Source organism: Ovis canadensis, chromosome 15 (genome assembly GCF_042477335.2).
Source record: "Ovis canadensis isolate MfBH-ARS-UI-01 breed Bighorn chromosome 15, ARS-UI_OviCan_v2, whole genome shotgun sequence".
In the NCBI taxonomy this organism is placed as follows: domain Eukaryota; kingdom Metazoa; phylum Chordata; class Mammalia; order Artiodactyla; family Bovidae; genus Ovis; species Ovis canadensis.
Genome location: NC_091259.1, coordinates 69,488,136 through 69,504,061, shown reverse-complemented (window position 1 = coordinate 69,504,061; position 15,926 = coordinate 69,488,136). Strand labels below are relative to the sequence as shown.

General features: G+C 33.6%; 1 protein-coding gene across 1 annotated transcript in view; it reads right to left on the bottom strand.

Moving 5' to 3' along the window:
• ELP4 (elongator acetyltransferase complex subunit 4) overlaps window positions 1–15,926 on the bottom strand; it is a 237,823-nt gene that overhangs the window by 110,586 nt on the left and 111,311 nt on the right. The window contains exon 9 of the mRNA XM_069554651.1: window positions 14,109–14,215. Within this exon, the coding sequence (XP_069410752.1) occupies window positions 14,109–14,215 (107 nt within the window). The remainder of the gene's footprint in view (window positions 1–14,108; window positions 14,216–15,926) is intronic.

Genomic DNA, 15,926 nt, shown 5'->3' with positions numbered 1-15,926 from the left:
TATGAGTTTGAGTAAGCTCCGGGAGTTGTTGATGAACAGGGGAGCCTGGCACGCTGCAGTCCATGTGGTTGCAAAGAGTCAGACATGACTGAGTGAACTGAACTGAAATATTTTTGGCCTTGTATGCCATAAGATATTAACTCAACGGTATACTGTGAAAGTTGCCATAGCCAATACAGAAACAAAAAGGTCTGGCTGTGCTCCAATAATGTTTATTTTAAAAAATTAAGGGGTTGGACTTGGCCCACAGACCAAAGTTTGCCACCCTCATGCTTTAAAGCATCAGGGGCACAGTTGATTTTAAACTTTTAAATTTACTTTCAGGCTTTTAAGTGAAAGTCTTTTACTTCCCTAATTTTACATGGAGCAAAGCTAAGAACCCTTCTAATAACATGATGGGAGGGTTGTAATGATAGAATGCTAAAGCAAAGAAATGGCCCATATTTATGGCATTATGAAGCATCACATTTCCAAAATATCTTTATATGTACCCTTTCTGTTTCTTGACTGAATTACACATTAAGTCAATAGGACATGTGAACGAAGTGTATTCAGTTATAAATTACACACTATAAAGCTCTTCTGAATATAACTGTCCTTAAATTTCTATCTAGACCACAATGGTTTCCCAGGAGAAAACTCTTAAGCCAAACTGAAGAACTAGATTGGTCCTCGTCAGCTTCATGTGCACAAAGAGGTCAATGGGATGATTCTTCAGCAATGACAGTTACAGATACTGTTATTATGGAAGTGACATTAGTTGCTTTACTGCCGATGTGTATTTAAATATGAGTTGGAGAATATCTAAAATGCTGTATTCAACTTCCATTGTACATAATCATTTCATTCCTAACTCATAAGTCTTAAAAATCTTTACAATATTTTTGTGTGATAAGCCAGGAAAACATATTAGGCAATAAAATAAGCTCTATCGGCCAGAGAAGGCCAGACATATAAACAGTTACTTAAAGGGTCAAAGGGGGTTAAAAGGCATAGGGACTTGAAACCCGGAAATTAGCATTGATTCCTCTCAGCTCTGGAGGGCTTTTACAAATCTAGTCTGAATCCAGTAGACCTCTTAAGGAATCAGGCTGGAAAACTCTTACTGATATTTATGGAATGTCTACTGTCATATATTTTTTGAGATAAAGCATTCAAAATAATTTTCAAAGGGCAATAAAATGACAATGAAATCATGACTCAAATAGAACACCACATTTTATTAACTAAAAATTGTATCTTATCATTTCCTGTCTAGGATTTTTGAGGAATGCAGTTCTACTTTATTTCACCAATAATGATCCACTATATTCTAGCTAATTTTTTTTGGTAGCTAATATTTTTGGGAGGCTATTTTACTTAGCCTTAGGCTCAATATTAAGCATTTATGGAAACATTAGCATTATCAGACTATTATGTATGGTCTGAAATTGTGAAAGTTTTACGGATCCACCTTCAATTGTTTTGAGCACTGTCAAGAGGACATTCATTTGTTCAGTCACTTACTCAATATTTTTTGAGGACCTACACAATCATGCACTGAACTATGAAAAGGGGATAGATACTGTGATGAGTAAAACAGACATGACTTTAAAGCATTTATGCCCCTAAATGAATTAGTTTGCCCAAAGCTTCCATTCTTTACAAACAATGGTTAAGCGGGTGTTGCCACTGTGCTGAAGAAGTATGACAACAAAAACAAACCAAAGAGTGCAGAGTAGATACTCAATAGCCAAATAAGAAGCAGAGAAGGCTTACCTGGGTCAAAGCTATTCCTGGCTACTCACTTCATGACTGGCCTCACTGAAAGCCTTAGTATTTTTATAGACCGATCAGTCTTATAGGTTATTAAAGGTTATTGCTATCATTTGATTATTTTAAAAATATTTATTTATTTGGCTGCATCAGGTCTTAGTGGCGGCACATGGGCTCTCTAGTTGTAGGCTTAGTTGCCCTGTGGTGTATGTGGGATCTTTGTTCCCCAATCAGGCATCGAACCCACGACCCCTGTTTTGGAAGGCGAATTCTTAACCCCTGGACACCAGGGAAGTCCCTATCATTTGATTCTTGATTCAAACACATTGTTAAATTATTTTTGTTTGACACAGATTTATTTTGGCACTGACTATAAATTTAAATATTTTTCATTTTTGATAGTACATACCAACTAGAAAGAAAATTAGGAGTGGGTAGTTGTGTGTCTGAATGATTGGGGAAGCCCCTGTTTGCTGTGTGTCTGAGTGGCCAAATTCAGAGGGAAGAACCCAGAAAGCACTGGTTAAATTTATTTCATTTGTGTGTGTGTGTATATATATATATACATTTATATATATAAATATTTAATAGATATGAATATATATATTTATGAATTTGACATTATTTTAAAGATAAAAAACTATATAGAGCTCATAAATATACATATAAAACATGCAAAATACAAGTATATTAAAATATTATAAAATAATTTTACAATTTTTAAATAATAAAAATTGTAAAATAATTTTTACATGAAGTATCTTCATCATAACTTTTATTTTTATTCTAAAGTCTTAATTTGCTGAAAGATCAGGTGACTAAATTCAATTAGCACAGATCATTATGAATATGTTTTCTGCCCAACTGTTTTTTTTCCCTAAGAGAAAGGCTATGAAAGATAACTAAAATAAATCACTATCCAGTTTGGTTCCTTTTTCATACCTATCCATGATAAGTTTTGAACTTAAATACAGAAAAAAGGGATTAAGTACAACTTATCCATTTTGAGACATGTTAGGTTTATGGTAAAGGCCTTTGAACACAACCACTGTGCTATTTTTCTATACCTCAATAAAATCCATATATTTAATTAAAAAGTATGTGTGTGTGTTTGTGGATGTGTGTTTGAGGATGTGTGTGTGTGTGTGTATTGTGTATGTGTGCAATTTCCCTTAAAAACTAAAGTTATATATTCTAACAATTTTCTATGATTATTTATGTCAAGAATATAGTACTAGTGCATTTTGTTTTGTTCAACATTTTAGCAGTTGTTTATAAAAACATTAATAAATTAGAATTGTGTTAGTTTTCTTCCTTGCCCACTGAATACAAGGTAAGTTGACACATTTATTTACAGGCTCACCAAGGGCAATCCATTTCATGCTATAGCACTGACCCCTCACAAAGATCTTGTAAATGAGTAGCCTATTATAATACATACAAGTGACCTTTAATTGCACCAAGAGGCTTTGTGTTAAAAGCTTTTTCAGTGCTAAACCATAGCTACAGTATACGTTGGTGAAATATTTCTTAGGTTATCAAGCAGGAATATCAACAAAAAAATCTCCTCTCTCAAAATACGTAAATAAAAATTTTGAGGCATTTAACTAAGTCTGCGCTATAAGGATACATTTTCAATAATTTGATCATAAAGATAAGCTATTTTTCTAATTATATAATAATTAAACATTTAGAACATTCATAAATAATTCTTACAAATTCTTAAAATCTAATCAAATATAACTGTTTTTGATAATAGCTTCTGGAGACAAAAATAGTTAAACTTGATAACAGCTTTATTTTTTATATGAGAAAATTTTAATTGTAGTTTAAAATACCCCCTCTCTTTTTATCAAATACAATTGGAACTTTTACTATATTGAAATGTGTAGTGAGGAATTATATACCTAACAAAACACATCCAAATACATTCCAACTGTTATTCATATTAAGTAGTGATATTTAAAATAAATTTTCAATAAAGTATAGGGTCAGATATTTTCACTGATTTACTCTAGAAATTTTTGAATGACTGCTATATATTTTTGACATTCTTATAAAAAGTGGAAACTAAATACTCAATTTCATTAAACCATTCATATTGGGTATCTTATTACTAGAAGGCTCATGCCAAAATGATTTAGTTTGATTCTCTACAACAATGGTGGGTTGACTTGGCAGCACCTGACAAAACAGCTCAGTGAACTTCACTGTACCACATACAAAGAACCCGAACTGGCTACTCTACGAAATGTCCACAGCGGTAGAGAGTTACGACAGTAATAACCTAGACAAAACCTTAACTTCTGCTTAAATAAGAGAACTGCTTTACTAGTTGTGTGGCCAAAGGCATTTCCATTATACCTCAGTTTCTCTTAATTATTTACTATTGTCCCCCAAATCTTACCTTTTAAAAATTAATAACTTATATTTAATCTCATATTTCCTTAATGAGCAACACAATTTCTTATTAAACTGTAGAAAACTTTTTTTTAGTAATATTAATTTATAAAAGAGGAAAATATTTTGTGACCATAAGATTTTCTGTTTAGTTTTGCCTAAAGGTGGTATTCAAAGAATTTCCAATAAATGAAACACTTGCAACAGAAAAAAAAGGTTTTAGTATGAATGCATCAAAACTTTATTAGAACCAGTTATAATAAGAGGGGAGGCAAAATTAGAATTTTTTTTTAATTTTTGAAAAATTGATTTTGGTTCAGAGTTGACTCTTTACTATAAAAGTTGTATGTACCTTAATTATCACAAGATAATTTTTGATGCTCCAAAGATAATATATGAAAATAATTTAGAAAAATATAAAATATAAAAACATAGTAACTGAGCAAATTAATATTTGTTAAAGTACCTGAATGATGTCAATTATACTTTAATTACAAAAAGCTACCTTAATGTAGAACATAAGTGGATACAATAATAATACATTGCAATAAAATTTGGGATACTTTTTGAATCATATCAATATAGTTGACTAGAATATGGGAACTTTATTTCCTTTACAGAACGCTTTCCCCACCTCATTTCACGAAGATATAGAAATCCTACAGATGTGGATAGTTTTTTAGTGAATGGTTTTATATTGTTTGTAAATTAATTTTTCTATTAAAAACTCCTACCATACAGAAGAAATAAGTAAAAAATGAGGAAAGAACAATCTTGCTAACCTAATATATAAACACACATACACATAACACAGAAAAATATTATATAAGAGAAATGCTAAGATAAACCAGTTTGATTTTCATAATGTATTTTATAAAACTAGAGTGGAAATACTTGCTAGGAACAAAAGAATTTTTAACTTGAATGTTAAAAGATTATATATAAATATGCATGTATGTATACATACATAAGTACACTTGTGTTTATCCGTACATATATATATCAGTTCAGTAGCTCAGCTGTGTCCAACTCTTTGCGACCCCATGGACTGCAGCACACCAGGCTTCCCTGTCTATCAACAACTTCCGGAGCTTGCTCAAACTCATGTCCATGAGTTGGTGATGCCATCCAATCATCTCATCCTCTGATGCCCTCTTCTCCTCCTGCCTTCAATCTTTCCTAGCATCAAGGTCTTTTCCAATGAGTCAGTTCTTCACATCAGGTGGCCAAAGGATTGAAATTTCAGCCTCAGCGTCAGTCCTTCCAATGAATTTTCAGGACTGATTTCCTTAAGGATTGATTGGCTGGATCTCCTTGCAGTTCAAGAGACTCTCAAGAATCTTTTCCAACACCACAGTTCAAAAGCATCAATTCTTCGGTGCTCAGCTTTCCTTATAGTCCAACTCTCACATCCATACATGACTACTGGAAAAACCATAGCTTTGACTAGATGGACCTTTGTCAGCAAAGTATTGTCTCTGTTTTTTAATATACTGTCTACGTTGGTCATAGCTTTTCTTCCAAGGAGCTTGTCTTTTAAGTTCATGGCTGCAATTACTATCTGCAGTGGTTCTGGAGCCCAAGAAAATAAAGTCTCTCCAGTGAGAGAAACAGTGGAAACTTTGTTTCCATTGTTTCCCCATCTATTTGCCATGAAGTGATAGGACTGGATGCCATGATTTTAATTTTTCAGTGTTGAGTTTTAAGCCAGCTGTTTCACTCTCCTCTTTCACTTTCATCAAGAGGCTCATATATATATATATATATATATATATATATATATATATATATATATATATATATATATGGGCTTCCCAGGTGGCACTAGAGGTATAGAACCTGCCTGCCAATGCAAGAGACATGGGTTGATTCCTGGGTTAGGAAGACCTCCTGGAGGAGGGCATGGCAACCCACTCCATTATTATTGCCTGAAGAATTCCATGAATAAGTGTTTACACTGTGAATAAAAATAGGGCAATATAGAGTATAACTGAGCAAATATTTCAGAAGGTCCAGTCAGGGAAGACCTAAGAGGATGACTGGAATATCTAATCTATAATCCAGTGATAAGAGAAAGCCATAAAAGGAAAGGAGGAATGAATATTCTGGACATTTGCTGTCCAAAGACACTGAAGAAGGACTAATGATGCTTTTGGTATAACAGTATCCTCAAAGCTACCTTAATTTAATCTATCACAAAGTTCATGGATCTCATATTTATTAAACTCTATTATATATATCTTAACATATATAATAAATAGATGGCAAATAGATGGGGAAACAATGGAAACAGTGAGAGACTTTATTTTTTTGGGCTCCAAAAAAACTACATATGGTGACTGCAGCCATGAAATTAAAAGACGCTTACTCCTTGGAAGAAAAGCTATGACCAACTAGACAGCATATTAAAAAGTAGAGACATTGCTTTGCCAACAAAGGTCTGTCTAGTCAAAGCTATGGTTTTTCCAGTAGTCATGTACAGATATGAGAGTTGGACTATAAAAGCTGAGAACCAAAGGACTGACGCTTTTGAACTGGTGTTGGAGAAGACTCTTGAGAGTCCCTTGGACTGCAAGGAGATCAAACCAGTCAATCCTAAAGGAAATCAATCCTGAATATTCATGGGAAGGATTGATGCTGAAGCTGAAGCTCCAAAACTTAGGCCACCTGATGTGAAGAACTGACTTATTGGAAAAGACCCTGATGCTGGGAAAGACTGAAGGTGGGAGGAGGAGGGGATGAGGTTGAGAGGATGAGATGGTTGGATGGCATCACTGACTCGATGGACATGAGTTTGAGCAAGCTCTGGGAGTTGTTGATGGACAGGGAAGCCTGGTGTGTTTCAGTCCATGGGGTTGTAAAGAGTCAGGCATGACTCAGCGACTGAACTGAACTGATATATATCTTACTCTTCCAGGTATCTTGGAGGATGTGTTAAAAAAGTATATGATCTTATGTTCTAGGAACATAAATATGCATTTAGCTGATGAAATGGGACAGTCATGCTTTGTCACCATTTTCTGTCTTCCTTAGACACTATAAATAACAATTGTGGGAGGAAGGGTTTTAGGGAGTAACATGGAAACTGGATGAATTCTGCTATAGCAATTCTACAAAGGCTGTAACAAAATTCTTGAAGTATTGCAACATAATTTTCCTGGAGCCATATCATAAAACACACACTGAAATGTTTGTATCTGCAAAAGTTAGGAAGGAGATCTTTTTCTCTTTTCACTTTGAGGGGATGCTGAATCTATATCATCCTGATCTCAAAGTGGGGATTACCGCAGTGCAAGTCCCAGAAAATCCTTAGGAGAGACACACAGACTGAAGACTACTGTGCAAGATTTGAAGTATTCGACTTTTGCTTTATGCAACTATCTCACTATTCAAATATATGCTTTCCTTAAATTTCTGAAGTAAAATACCATATGAATATAAAAATAGTACAATGTAAAATATCAGACCTTAAGTTCAATTTGTCAAAGGACCATTTTTATATAAAAATGATTCATAGTCAAGGTGTCATACAATATTTAAAGAAACAGGACACATTTGAGGTAATTAATCATAAGTTTAATATCTTAGGTGTTGCTGACCATAAAGAAACTTTAAGATATGGAATAGCCAAACATAAGTTTAATCTTCCTTGCCAAATGAAGCACTGATGTTCTGCCAGCCCAGCTCACAGGAAGTATGTGAAATGAACACAAAAGCAAACAGGCCTTATGCTGCCTAAGGGAAAGTCAGCAAGATGGCAGCTTCAATCATTTGGAATAATACTAAAGCCGCCTTAGGCTTTTCTCAGAATGGAAACATGTCACTATTGCTGCAATATTCCAACAAATCAGAATGCAGAGAAAAGAACACTTATGCAATCACGTCCTGGAAGGGCACTTTACTCAACATATAAGTGGAAAATAATTATAAAGAAATTTCAGAAAAATTGTCAGTGAACTTATATGACTCAGGGAAAAATGTTCTTTCTTTCAAAGCACGTAATAGATTTTTAAAAAGCTTACCACTTAGAAACAATTTCCTTCTACATTCTCCTGAAAGAATTATTAATGTAAAGACAAATTTTTATGAAGCAGTAAGTGAAAAGTTTGGGATTCAAGCTGCCAGTAAGAAACACTCATTCCCACCGTCCCCCCTCCCCCCATACAGTACTATTACTTTGGAAGTTTGATCAAAGGGAATAAGCTTTCACAACATTTATATAGGAAGTTAAAAAATACTTCAAATATTTTGGGAACTTACCTAATCAGTATACTTTTAGCATGTGTCTAGTCATGTAGCCATCTTTGGTCAATCATCAAAAAATCAAAGGCAAATTGACATGACTCAAGCCTAACTTTAATACCGCATGATTGTGTCGTGTAAGCTTGTTTTGTGTGAGAGCTGCTGTGGTTTTAGCAGAGAGATTAACAACCGGACCTAAGCTGGCCTCCAAACCTTGCCCTGCTGATGCCTCAAGCTCTTTGAAGTCTGACCATCATACCTGGCAAAACAACAGTGGGAACTAGGATGGTGTCAGATCTAATCAAATTGTTCGCTGCAGCATAGCTAACTGTGGGCTTCACTAATTGGCCCAATTGCGGATTATACCTTTTGCTACAGATTCAGGACAATAATTTAGTTAAATGATGTTTTTTTTTTCCCCTTATCTCTTCTAATTAAGATTCCAAAGTGGGAAGAAATAGGATTAGACAGAGTCTCAAAACTGTGTTCCTCTTAAGGTGGTATGCACTTCAGATAGGCTCACTGTGATGTGTGAAATATATACAGCAGAATAGTAACCCAGCTTCTGGAGATGCTGTGAAACCTAAATGATATTACTGTATGTCTATATCACTTGAGAATGAAAGTGCAAATATGGAGATGGTAATAAAATGAACATTAAAATGTGAACAGTATAAAATACTTCTATGGTTACAGAATGTTTATTTGGGTTAACTTTTGACAAATGATTTTATCTATATGAATAGATGTCTACGTTCCACTTTGGTTTTCTTTTGCTGACTGCAGTATATTTGGGATTTGAAATACCAGTTTAATACTTGTGCAGGGCATCATTATCAGAAAGGTTTACATGGTTCATGGTACTACAACTTAACAATGCTCCCGAGCCACACATATATGTTTGGCTATTTATTTATTTTTAACGTTTTTTTTTTTTTTTGATGTGGACTATCTTTGAAGACTTTATTGAATTTGTTACAAAACTGCTTCTGTTTCATGCTTTGGTTTTCTGGCCTTGAGGCATGTGGTATCTTAGCTCCCCAACTGGGGACTGAACCTGCAGCCCCTGCATTGGAAAGTGAAGTCTTAACCCACCAGGCCACCAGGGAAGTCCTGTTTCTACTTTTTAAATTTTAGTGACATAACTGTGAATTGACACATAACTATCCCTTCTCCCTATCTCTAGATATGGTAAGCATGCACTCATCTTTCTACTTGGCATTTAAAAATGAGAAAAGCTGTTAAAAAAATGTAGGGGAGTAAGGAAACCTAGGATCAAAGATAGCATGCAACACTCTAAATTTTCCAAGGTTGTCATAGTGACTGACACTCTTGTAGTTTGCAAAAGCCTATGCTTTTCTAATATGAAAAAAATCTCAAAAAAATTCTACTGAATCCTATCAAGTATACTATACTATTAATATAAAGCAAATTTATATGGATGGCAAATACTACTCTGGTCTTAATATTTAAGAATAAATCTACTAAGTATGTAAAAATAACAGTTAATAAATGCCAGTTAATCAATTATTCTGTGAGAAAAAGTTCTTGGTGATTGGAAAAGTGCTGAGGTCCTGTATTCTGAATTAGGGGCAAAGTATAAGAGACAACTTTGAGTAAAGCTGATGTACTTTGATTTTCTGAACTTTTAGTATTCATTTAGCATACAAAATACAATATTTATGATACTATTTTTGAACCAATTAAAAGGCTATATAAGTTTTGTTTATCCTTATATTGAAAATTTGCAGTGAACAGTAGAAGTCTTTTGCTTATTTCAGCATACCCGTGTAACCGCACTTCCTGATGTGAACTTCAAAACACTGAATCTTAGAGCTGGAAAACAACCCCATCTCCAATGCAGAAAACATGTTTGTAATAACCTTGATAGAGTCTGGATCAAATGTAATAACACATTATTATCATTTATACTAGAAAACTTGATTACTACAGTGTGTCAAGATATGACCTAGCTGAACAACACAAAATTAAAACAGTACAATAATATTAAACTCAGGTAAAAATGCTAATCTTATGATGTCATCAAATTAAATGCAGTCACATTTCAAATCCTACCAAATCTCTTAGGTACTATAGATACACCATAATTACTACTACAGACAGAAAACTGGTTAATGAGGATCCCAATGTTAGAAAAGCCTTAGAGAAAATTAGAGAAACTGAAAAACTACAAATCTAAGTAGTTATTTCAGCTTGGAAGTGAAGTTATGTAACCAGCTTATACATTTTATAGAACTTAACTGAAAAGGTAGTGTTTATAGGTCACCTGACTAGTGGAACTTACATAATATTTATAGTTCCATTATTTGGGCTATTCTTTAAACTGTATAATTTATCTGCATTACATATATTTCAGCAAAGATTTTATACCTACTAAGTCTATGACTATTCTTAGTTTTGGGATAGATAAATACAAAGATGAAAAGGACATAGTTTCTATATATCTAGTCTATTGTTATACCTTTTAAAGCCTTTTCATATAAAATATTTAATCACAATATAGAAAATATAATAAGCCAGAATAGTGCCGGGTATGCAATAGAGGCTTAACAAATGCTAACTGTGAGTGAATGGAGCTATGGTAAGGTCAAGAAATAAATAGTATATTATGGTTAATCAAATATGCTAATCATATTTGCTAGAGAATTACTATGTATGATTTACAAAGATTATCAACATTCAGAGAACTGGAAAGCTTTTTCTTTTAACCTGAAGCCATGTTGAATCAACTTTAAACTTTCTCTTTTACTTATTCAGAATGCATCCCAGGATTTTAGGGTTGTTACTATAGATATGATTCTGCTGTTGTTTTGGTAGGGGGGCTAATTTATACAACTTTATAATTGACAAATACTAAGTATCAGTAAAAATTTACTGTGATTAGACAAATGCTCCCACCTGAATCTGGACAAATACCAATACATGCTCTGAAAAGGAAGAAATATTCTTTCGCCTTCTCCAAATCACTCAAAGAAATTAGAGATTACTGATTAAAAGTTGTTCTACCTATTAGAGGCCCTGGGTAGCTGTTATAAAAACATATTCAGTTTTCACATGTAAAAAAGGCAATGATTTAATAAATCAAAGAAAAGGGATGATAAAAATAGGCATGAGGGTTTTTACCTGTTTCTTCTGTCCCTAATTTCCACTTGTGCCAACTTTTGAGACCATGTTACTCACAGTAAATTCCAACATGTAACAAATCTACCTGCCTGGAATCAGAACTAAGTTATTTTTGCTTTACCCGCTAAAACCACCTTTCCTTCTGAAAGTAAGACATGGATTCAATGTCTGGCATATTAGAGCCTCAAACTACATACTAATGTAGTGTACATCTCCTCATTTTTTAAATATTGAGGCAGATTTAAAAGATATTAATTTGTTGAGCATATTAAAACACTGTCACTTGATAAAGGAATCTTTCCAGCACCTGGGAGATTTCCTACCTGTTTCCAAATGTATTTTATAACATATAATTTAGTGCTATATTTAAACCAAATCTTTTTGTGAAGTATATGATTTTATCCAGTATGTATGTACTTCTGTTAGCTTTGATTCTTTAATTGTATTTTTTCTACTTACTAAATTAAATGTTATGGCATAACAAATAAGTTATTTAGACTATGTTTCACTTTTATTTCTATACTTAAGAAAAAACCGTATTCATTAGGTTATAAGCCCAAAAGGTAAAGGATTTGATCAACTGTACTGAGTATTAACTTTAAAAAAGAACCACCACCTACTTGTGTTTTGTTTTCAAATACTGGTTCCAAATCATAGGGTGACCAATTATATTGGTTCTCTTAGTTTAGAACAGTGGGAAGAAAGAGTAATGGAAGAGAAACCTAGACCTTTTATCAGCTCCAGTGGCAACATATAGTCACTATGAGAACTTAAAGTTATTCAAAGGAGAGGTCCCACTTGACATTATATAAGTCCTTTATCACCAATGAAAAAAGACCCAGTTGTGTGTGTGTGTGAGAGAGAGAGCGAGAGAGAGAGAGGGAGGGAATAAGCATTCATATTTTTATGAATTCATATTACTGTGCTAACCATCTTCTCAGGATGCAATATTTTTTTCACTAGGGATTCTTGTTGCTTAGTTTGTATGGTGACAGACATGATACCTTAGACCTGCTTATCAGAACTCTCATCTTGGGAAAAAGGTACACATGGAGAAAAAAAATCTTACATCTTTCATTAAATATATAAATTCGACCTAAAAGAAAATGAGGAGGCATGCTTTCCTTGTGATGTTAACAACTGTTAACTTTATCCCTCTAAAAGTGTTAGCAGTATTATGGTAAATTACTTAACATTCTGTCAGAAAAACTGAAGCAGTATTGAACAATTACAGTGTTGGGTTCCATTTCAATGGTTCCTTTCGAGAACTAAGGCAAATTAGCTCAAGAATCACTATTTCTACACTCTCCTTTTTTTGGCTTTAAGTGGCTTTTGAAGGGAGTATCCCCAGATGAGAAACTTCCAACACTCCTGCAGAGATGACCTGCTTGAAGAACTGGCTGCCTGATTAACTATTAACTGCTCTCAATAGGATTAGATAATTAAGGACATTGATGACCATTAATTAGGAGGAGGGCACATTAATTTGTCACTGGATAGGGCCCTTACAATGATTTATAGGTTAGTGCTACTTGCAAATGTGAAGGGAAAGAGAAAAAGAGAGAGAACCATTAAGTTACCTTATCAAGTGGCCAGCTAAAGAGGGCAGAGGGTCAAAAAAGGGCCAGAATGGTCACTTAAGGGTGAAGTCCCAAACACCAAAGCAGTGCCAAGCCACATTGACCATCATTTGGTGATGAAGTTAAAAATATGCTAATTTATTGGTGACAATTCTCTCTTTTTATGGTTTCAAGCAGTTAAGACAAGTGGCCTGCTTAAGAGCTTTTCATTTGAAAAGAGATTAAACAAAATGGTTTGTCAAGGCTGCTTGGCTGTTTTATGTCTTTGTTAAAAAAAAAAATTGCACCGACTATACTGATAACTATCACATCACCCAAAAGCCATCTCTCTCTCTCTCTTCTGAGCATTTATTTCATTAATAAATACATCAACTTTAATTGCTTAATAGTGCTATGTTCATTTGCTCTTTAGCAAGATTAAGTTGAAATAAATCTTTTGTACTACTACTTTCTGTCACTATTGCTGGCATAAAAGTCACAAAAAATGTTTAAGTTTCTGTAGAAATTTACTTAAAGACACTAGTGTAAATTATACTTTGTTTTATTCAGCACAGAAAGCAGAATGGTGATTTCAAGAATAGTAAAGAAACCTGCTTTTAGAATGTAGATAAGAATCCCCTATTCTTCGGCATACACAATTGTGGGTATCATTCACATTCCACACATAAATAAGCACAGCTCATTAACATTTAATTAAAGATGCTTTTGAATGCCTTGGAAATATGCATATCATACTTACCATGTAAGTTTGGAGCTTTCTTTTTAACAGACATTTAAAAGAAAATCATTTTTGCTGTACCCTTCTGATATACCATTAGAATAAAAGATAAAAAAGAATGGCTAAAATAAATTATTCTGTTACAGCCAAAGAACAGCCAAAGCATGAAATATCTCCTATGAACTGCATTAAAGTAAAAAAAAAACAGAGAGAGAGAGAGAGACTTTTACCTCAAGACTGTGAACTCAAACATAAAAATTCTCTCTTACCTCAATGGTGAATAGCTTCTTTTTTAATTTAAAAGCTAAGTCTTTGACATCTGATATATCATAAATCAAGTTATTAAGCCGAGGAATCTGCCGTATATGAATAAGACCTTGTGGAAAGGAAATGAAAAGAAAAAAAATTCAAACACGCTGTCATTGGATGAATAAATTAAAGAGTCTTACAGCAGAATTCTGTAAATTTACACACAAGCATCCTCCCCCTTTTAAAACTGGAGCTTACTACCAGGAGCAATGAAGCAAATGGTGTGATTATACTCAAGTAATCAGGCAGAATAAGATAAACAGAAATCCTTGTGCGAGGAAAACTAATTGCACTTTGGTACAGAAGTACAGATGTAAAGAGGGATCTTAATACTTGTCAAAACTACAGCTGGCTTGTGTGTGATTTTCTCTTGTATTTACAGTAAGCAAATATGGCTATCACCTTGCGTGCTGCCCACGGCACCACTGAGTGATCTTTATTTTATTAAATGCACCAGTAAGCAGCCAGCAAAACAAGGCTTATGGGTTACTGATAATCAGTGAAGCACTAATGAAAAGTATTTCATTTTATTCACCTTATTAATGACTTGAACAAACCACTGAAGAAAACTACATTTCAGAGCACCCTCTAGGATCAAACATTAACCCCCACGCCATCCCAAGACACTCATTTCTGTGGCATGTCAGACCTTTATGGAGCTGTTATAAGCTTTGTAACAGTGCTAGGTAAACCGTGAGCTTTGGCCTCTTGTCAGCAGAAACACTTGCTAATTTTTTCTGACAAGGGCACTGGATGGTTTTTGTGCAGCTTAATGCAGTTTCTGACTAAACTCAGGGTCATTTGCCACAGATGAAGACATGGAAGACTCTTCAGTGCATCTCTCTGCCTGACTCAGCCCATATTTAAAAATCACCATTCCAAAGACATTGATCCCTCAACACTGGGAAGAAGGCAAAGCCACATTTGAACAAATTAGATAAATCTTCTTTATGTAACTGCTTCACTAGTACAATATATAGTTTTTTTTGGTGTGTGTGTATTTGGATGCTTAATAATGTATTATTGTTAGTTTAAAAAGGTCAACCTCCATTAGAAATGGCCTCTTCAAAAAAATCACTAAAATATCTGACAATTTTTTAAACTTAAGAAAATGTAAAAAATGTTATTAAGAAGATAGCTTTTACATACAAATTAAAAATATCCCACATGGAGCTTTTTAGTAAAATATATTAGAAATAATCACACCATACATTTGCACATTTCTCATTTTAACCTTGCAAGTGTTTGTTAAGCTAACTATTAAATCAGGAGGCTTTACAGAGTGTATCAGTGATTCTCAGGTCCTTCTTATTAACAGAAACTTTACTCATCATCAGAACCACCCACTAATCTGTGGGAAAAAAAAATAATCAGTCCAGAGAGTACAGTACAAAAAAATTAAAGCTTTTCAATCCTTGAAATGTTTCAATCAAAATAATATTTTTTGAATATAAAATATCATTTACATTATACTAAACTTATAAACTCCTAGTACTTATATTCAGACATAACTTATAAAGGTAATGTTTAACTTGAGTTGTTTTAAAAGAAAATGTAAATAATAAAGTATTTTATCCAGTTATAAGATACTTAAGTCCTGGAGCTATAAACAATACCATATCATAAATTTAAAAGCTGCCAAAAGAGCAAATCTTAAAATTCTCATTAATAGAGAAAAAAAGGTGTAACTATGTGTGGTAATGGATGTTAACTAAGATTATTGTGGTAATTTCTCAGTATATATATAACATTATGCTCTATACTTAAAACTAATATAA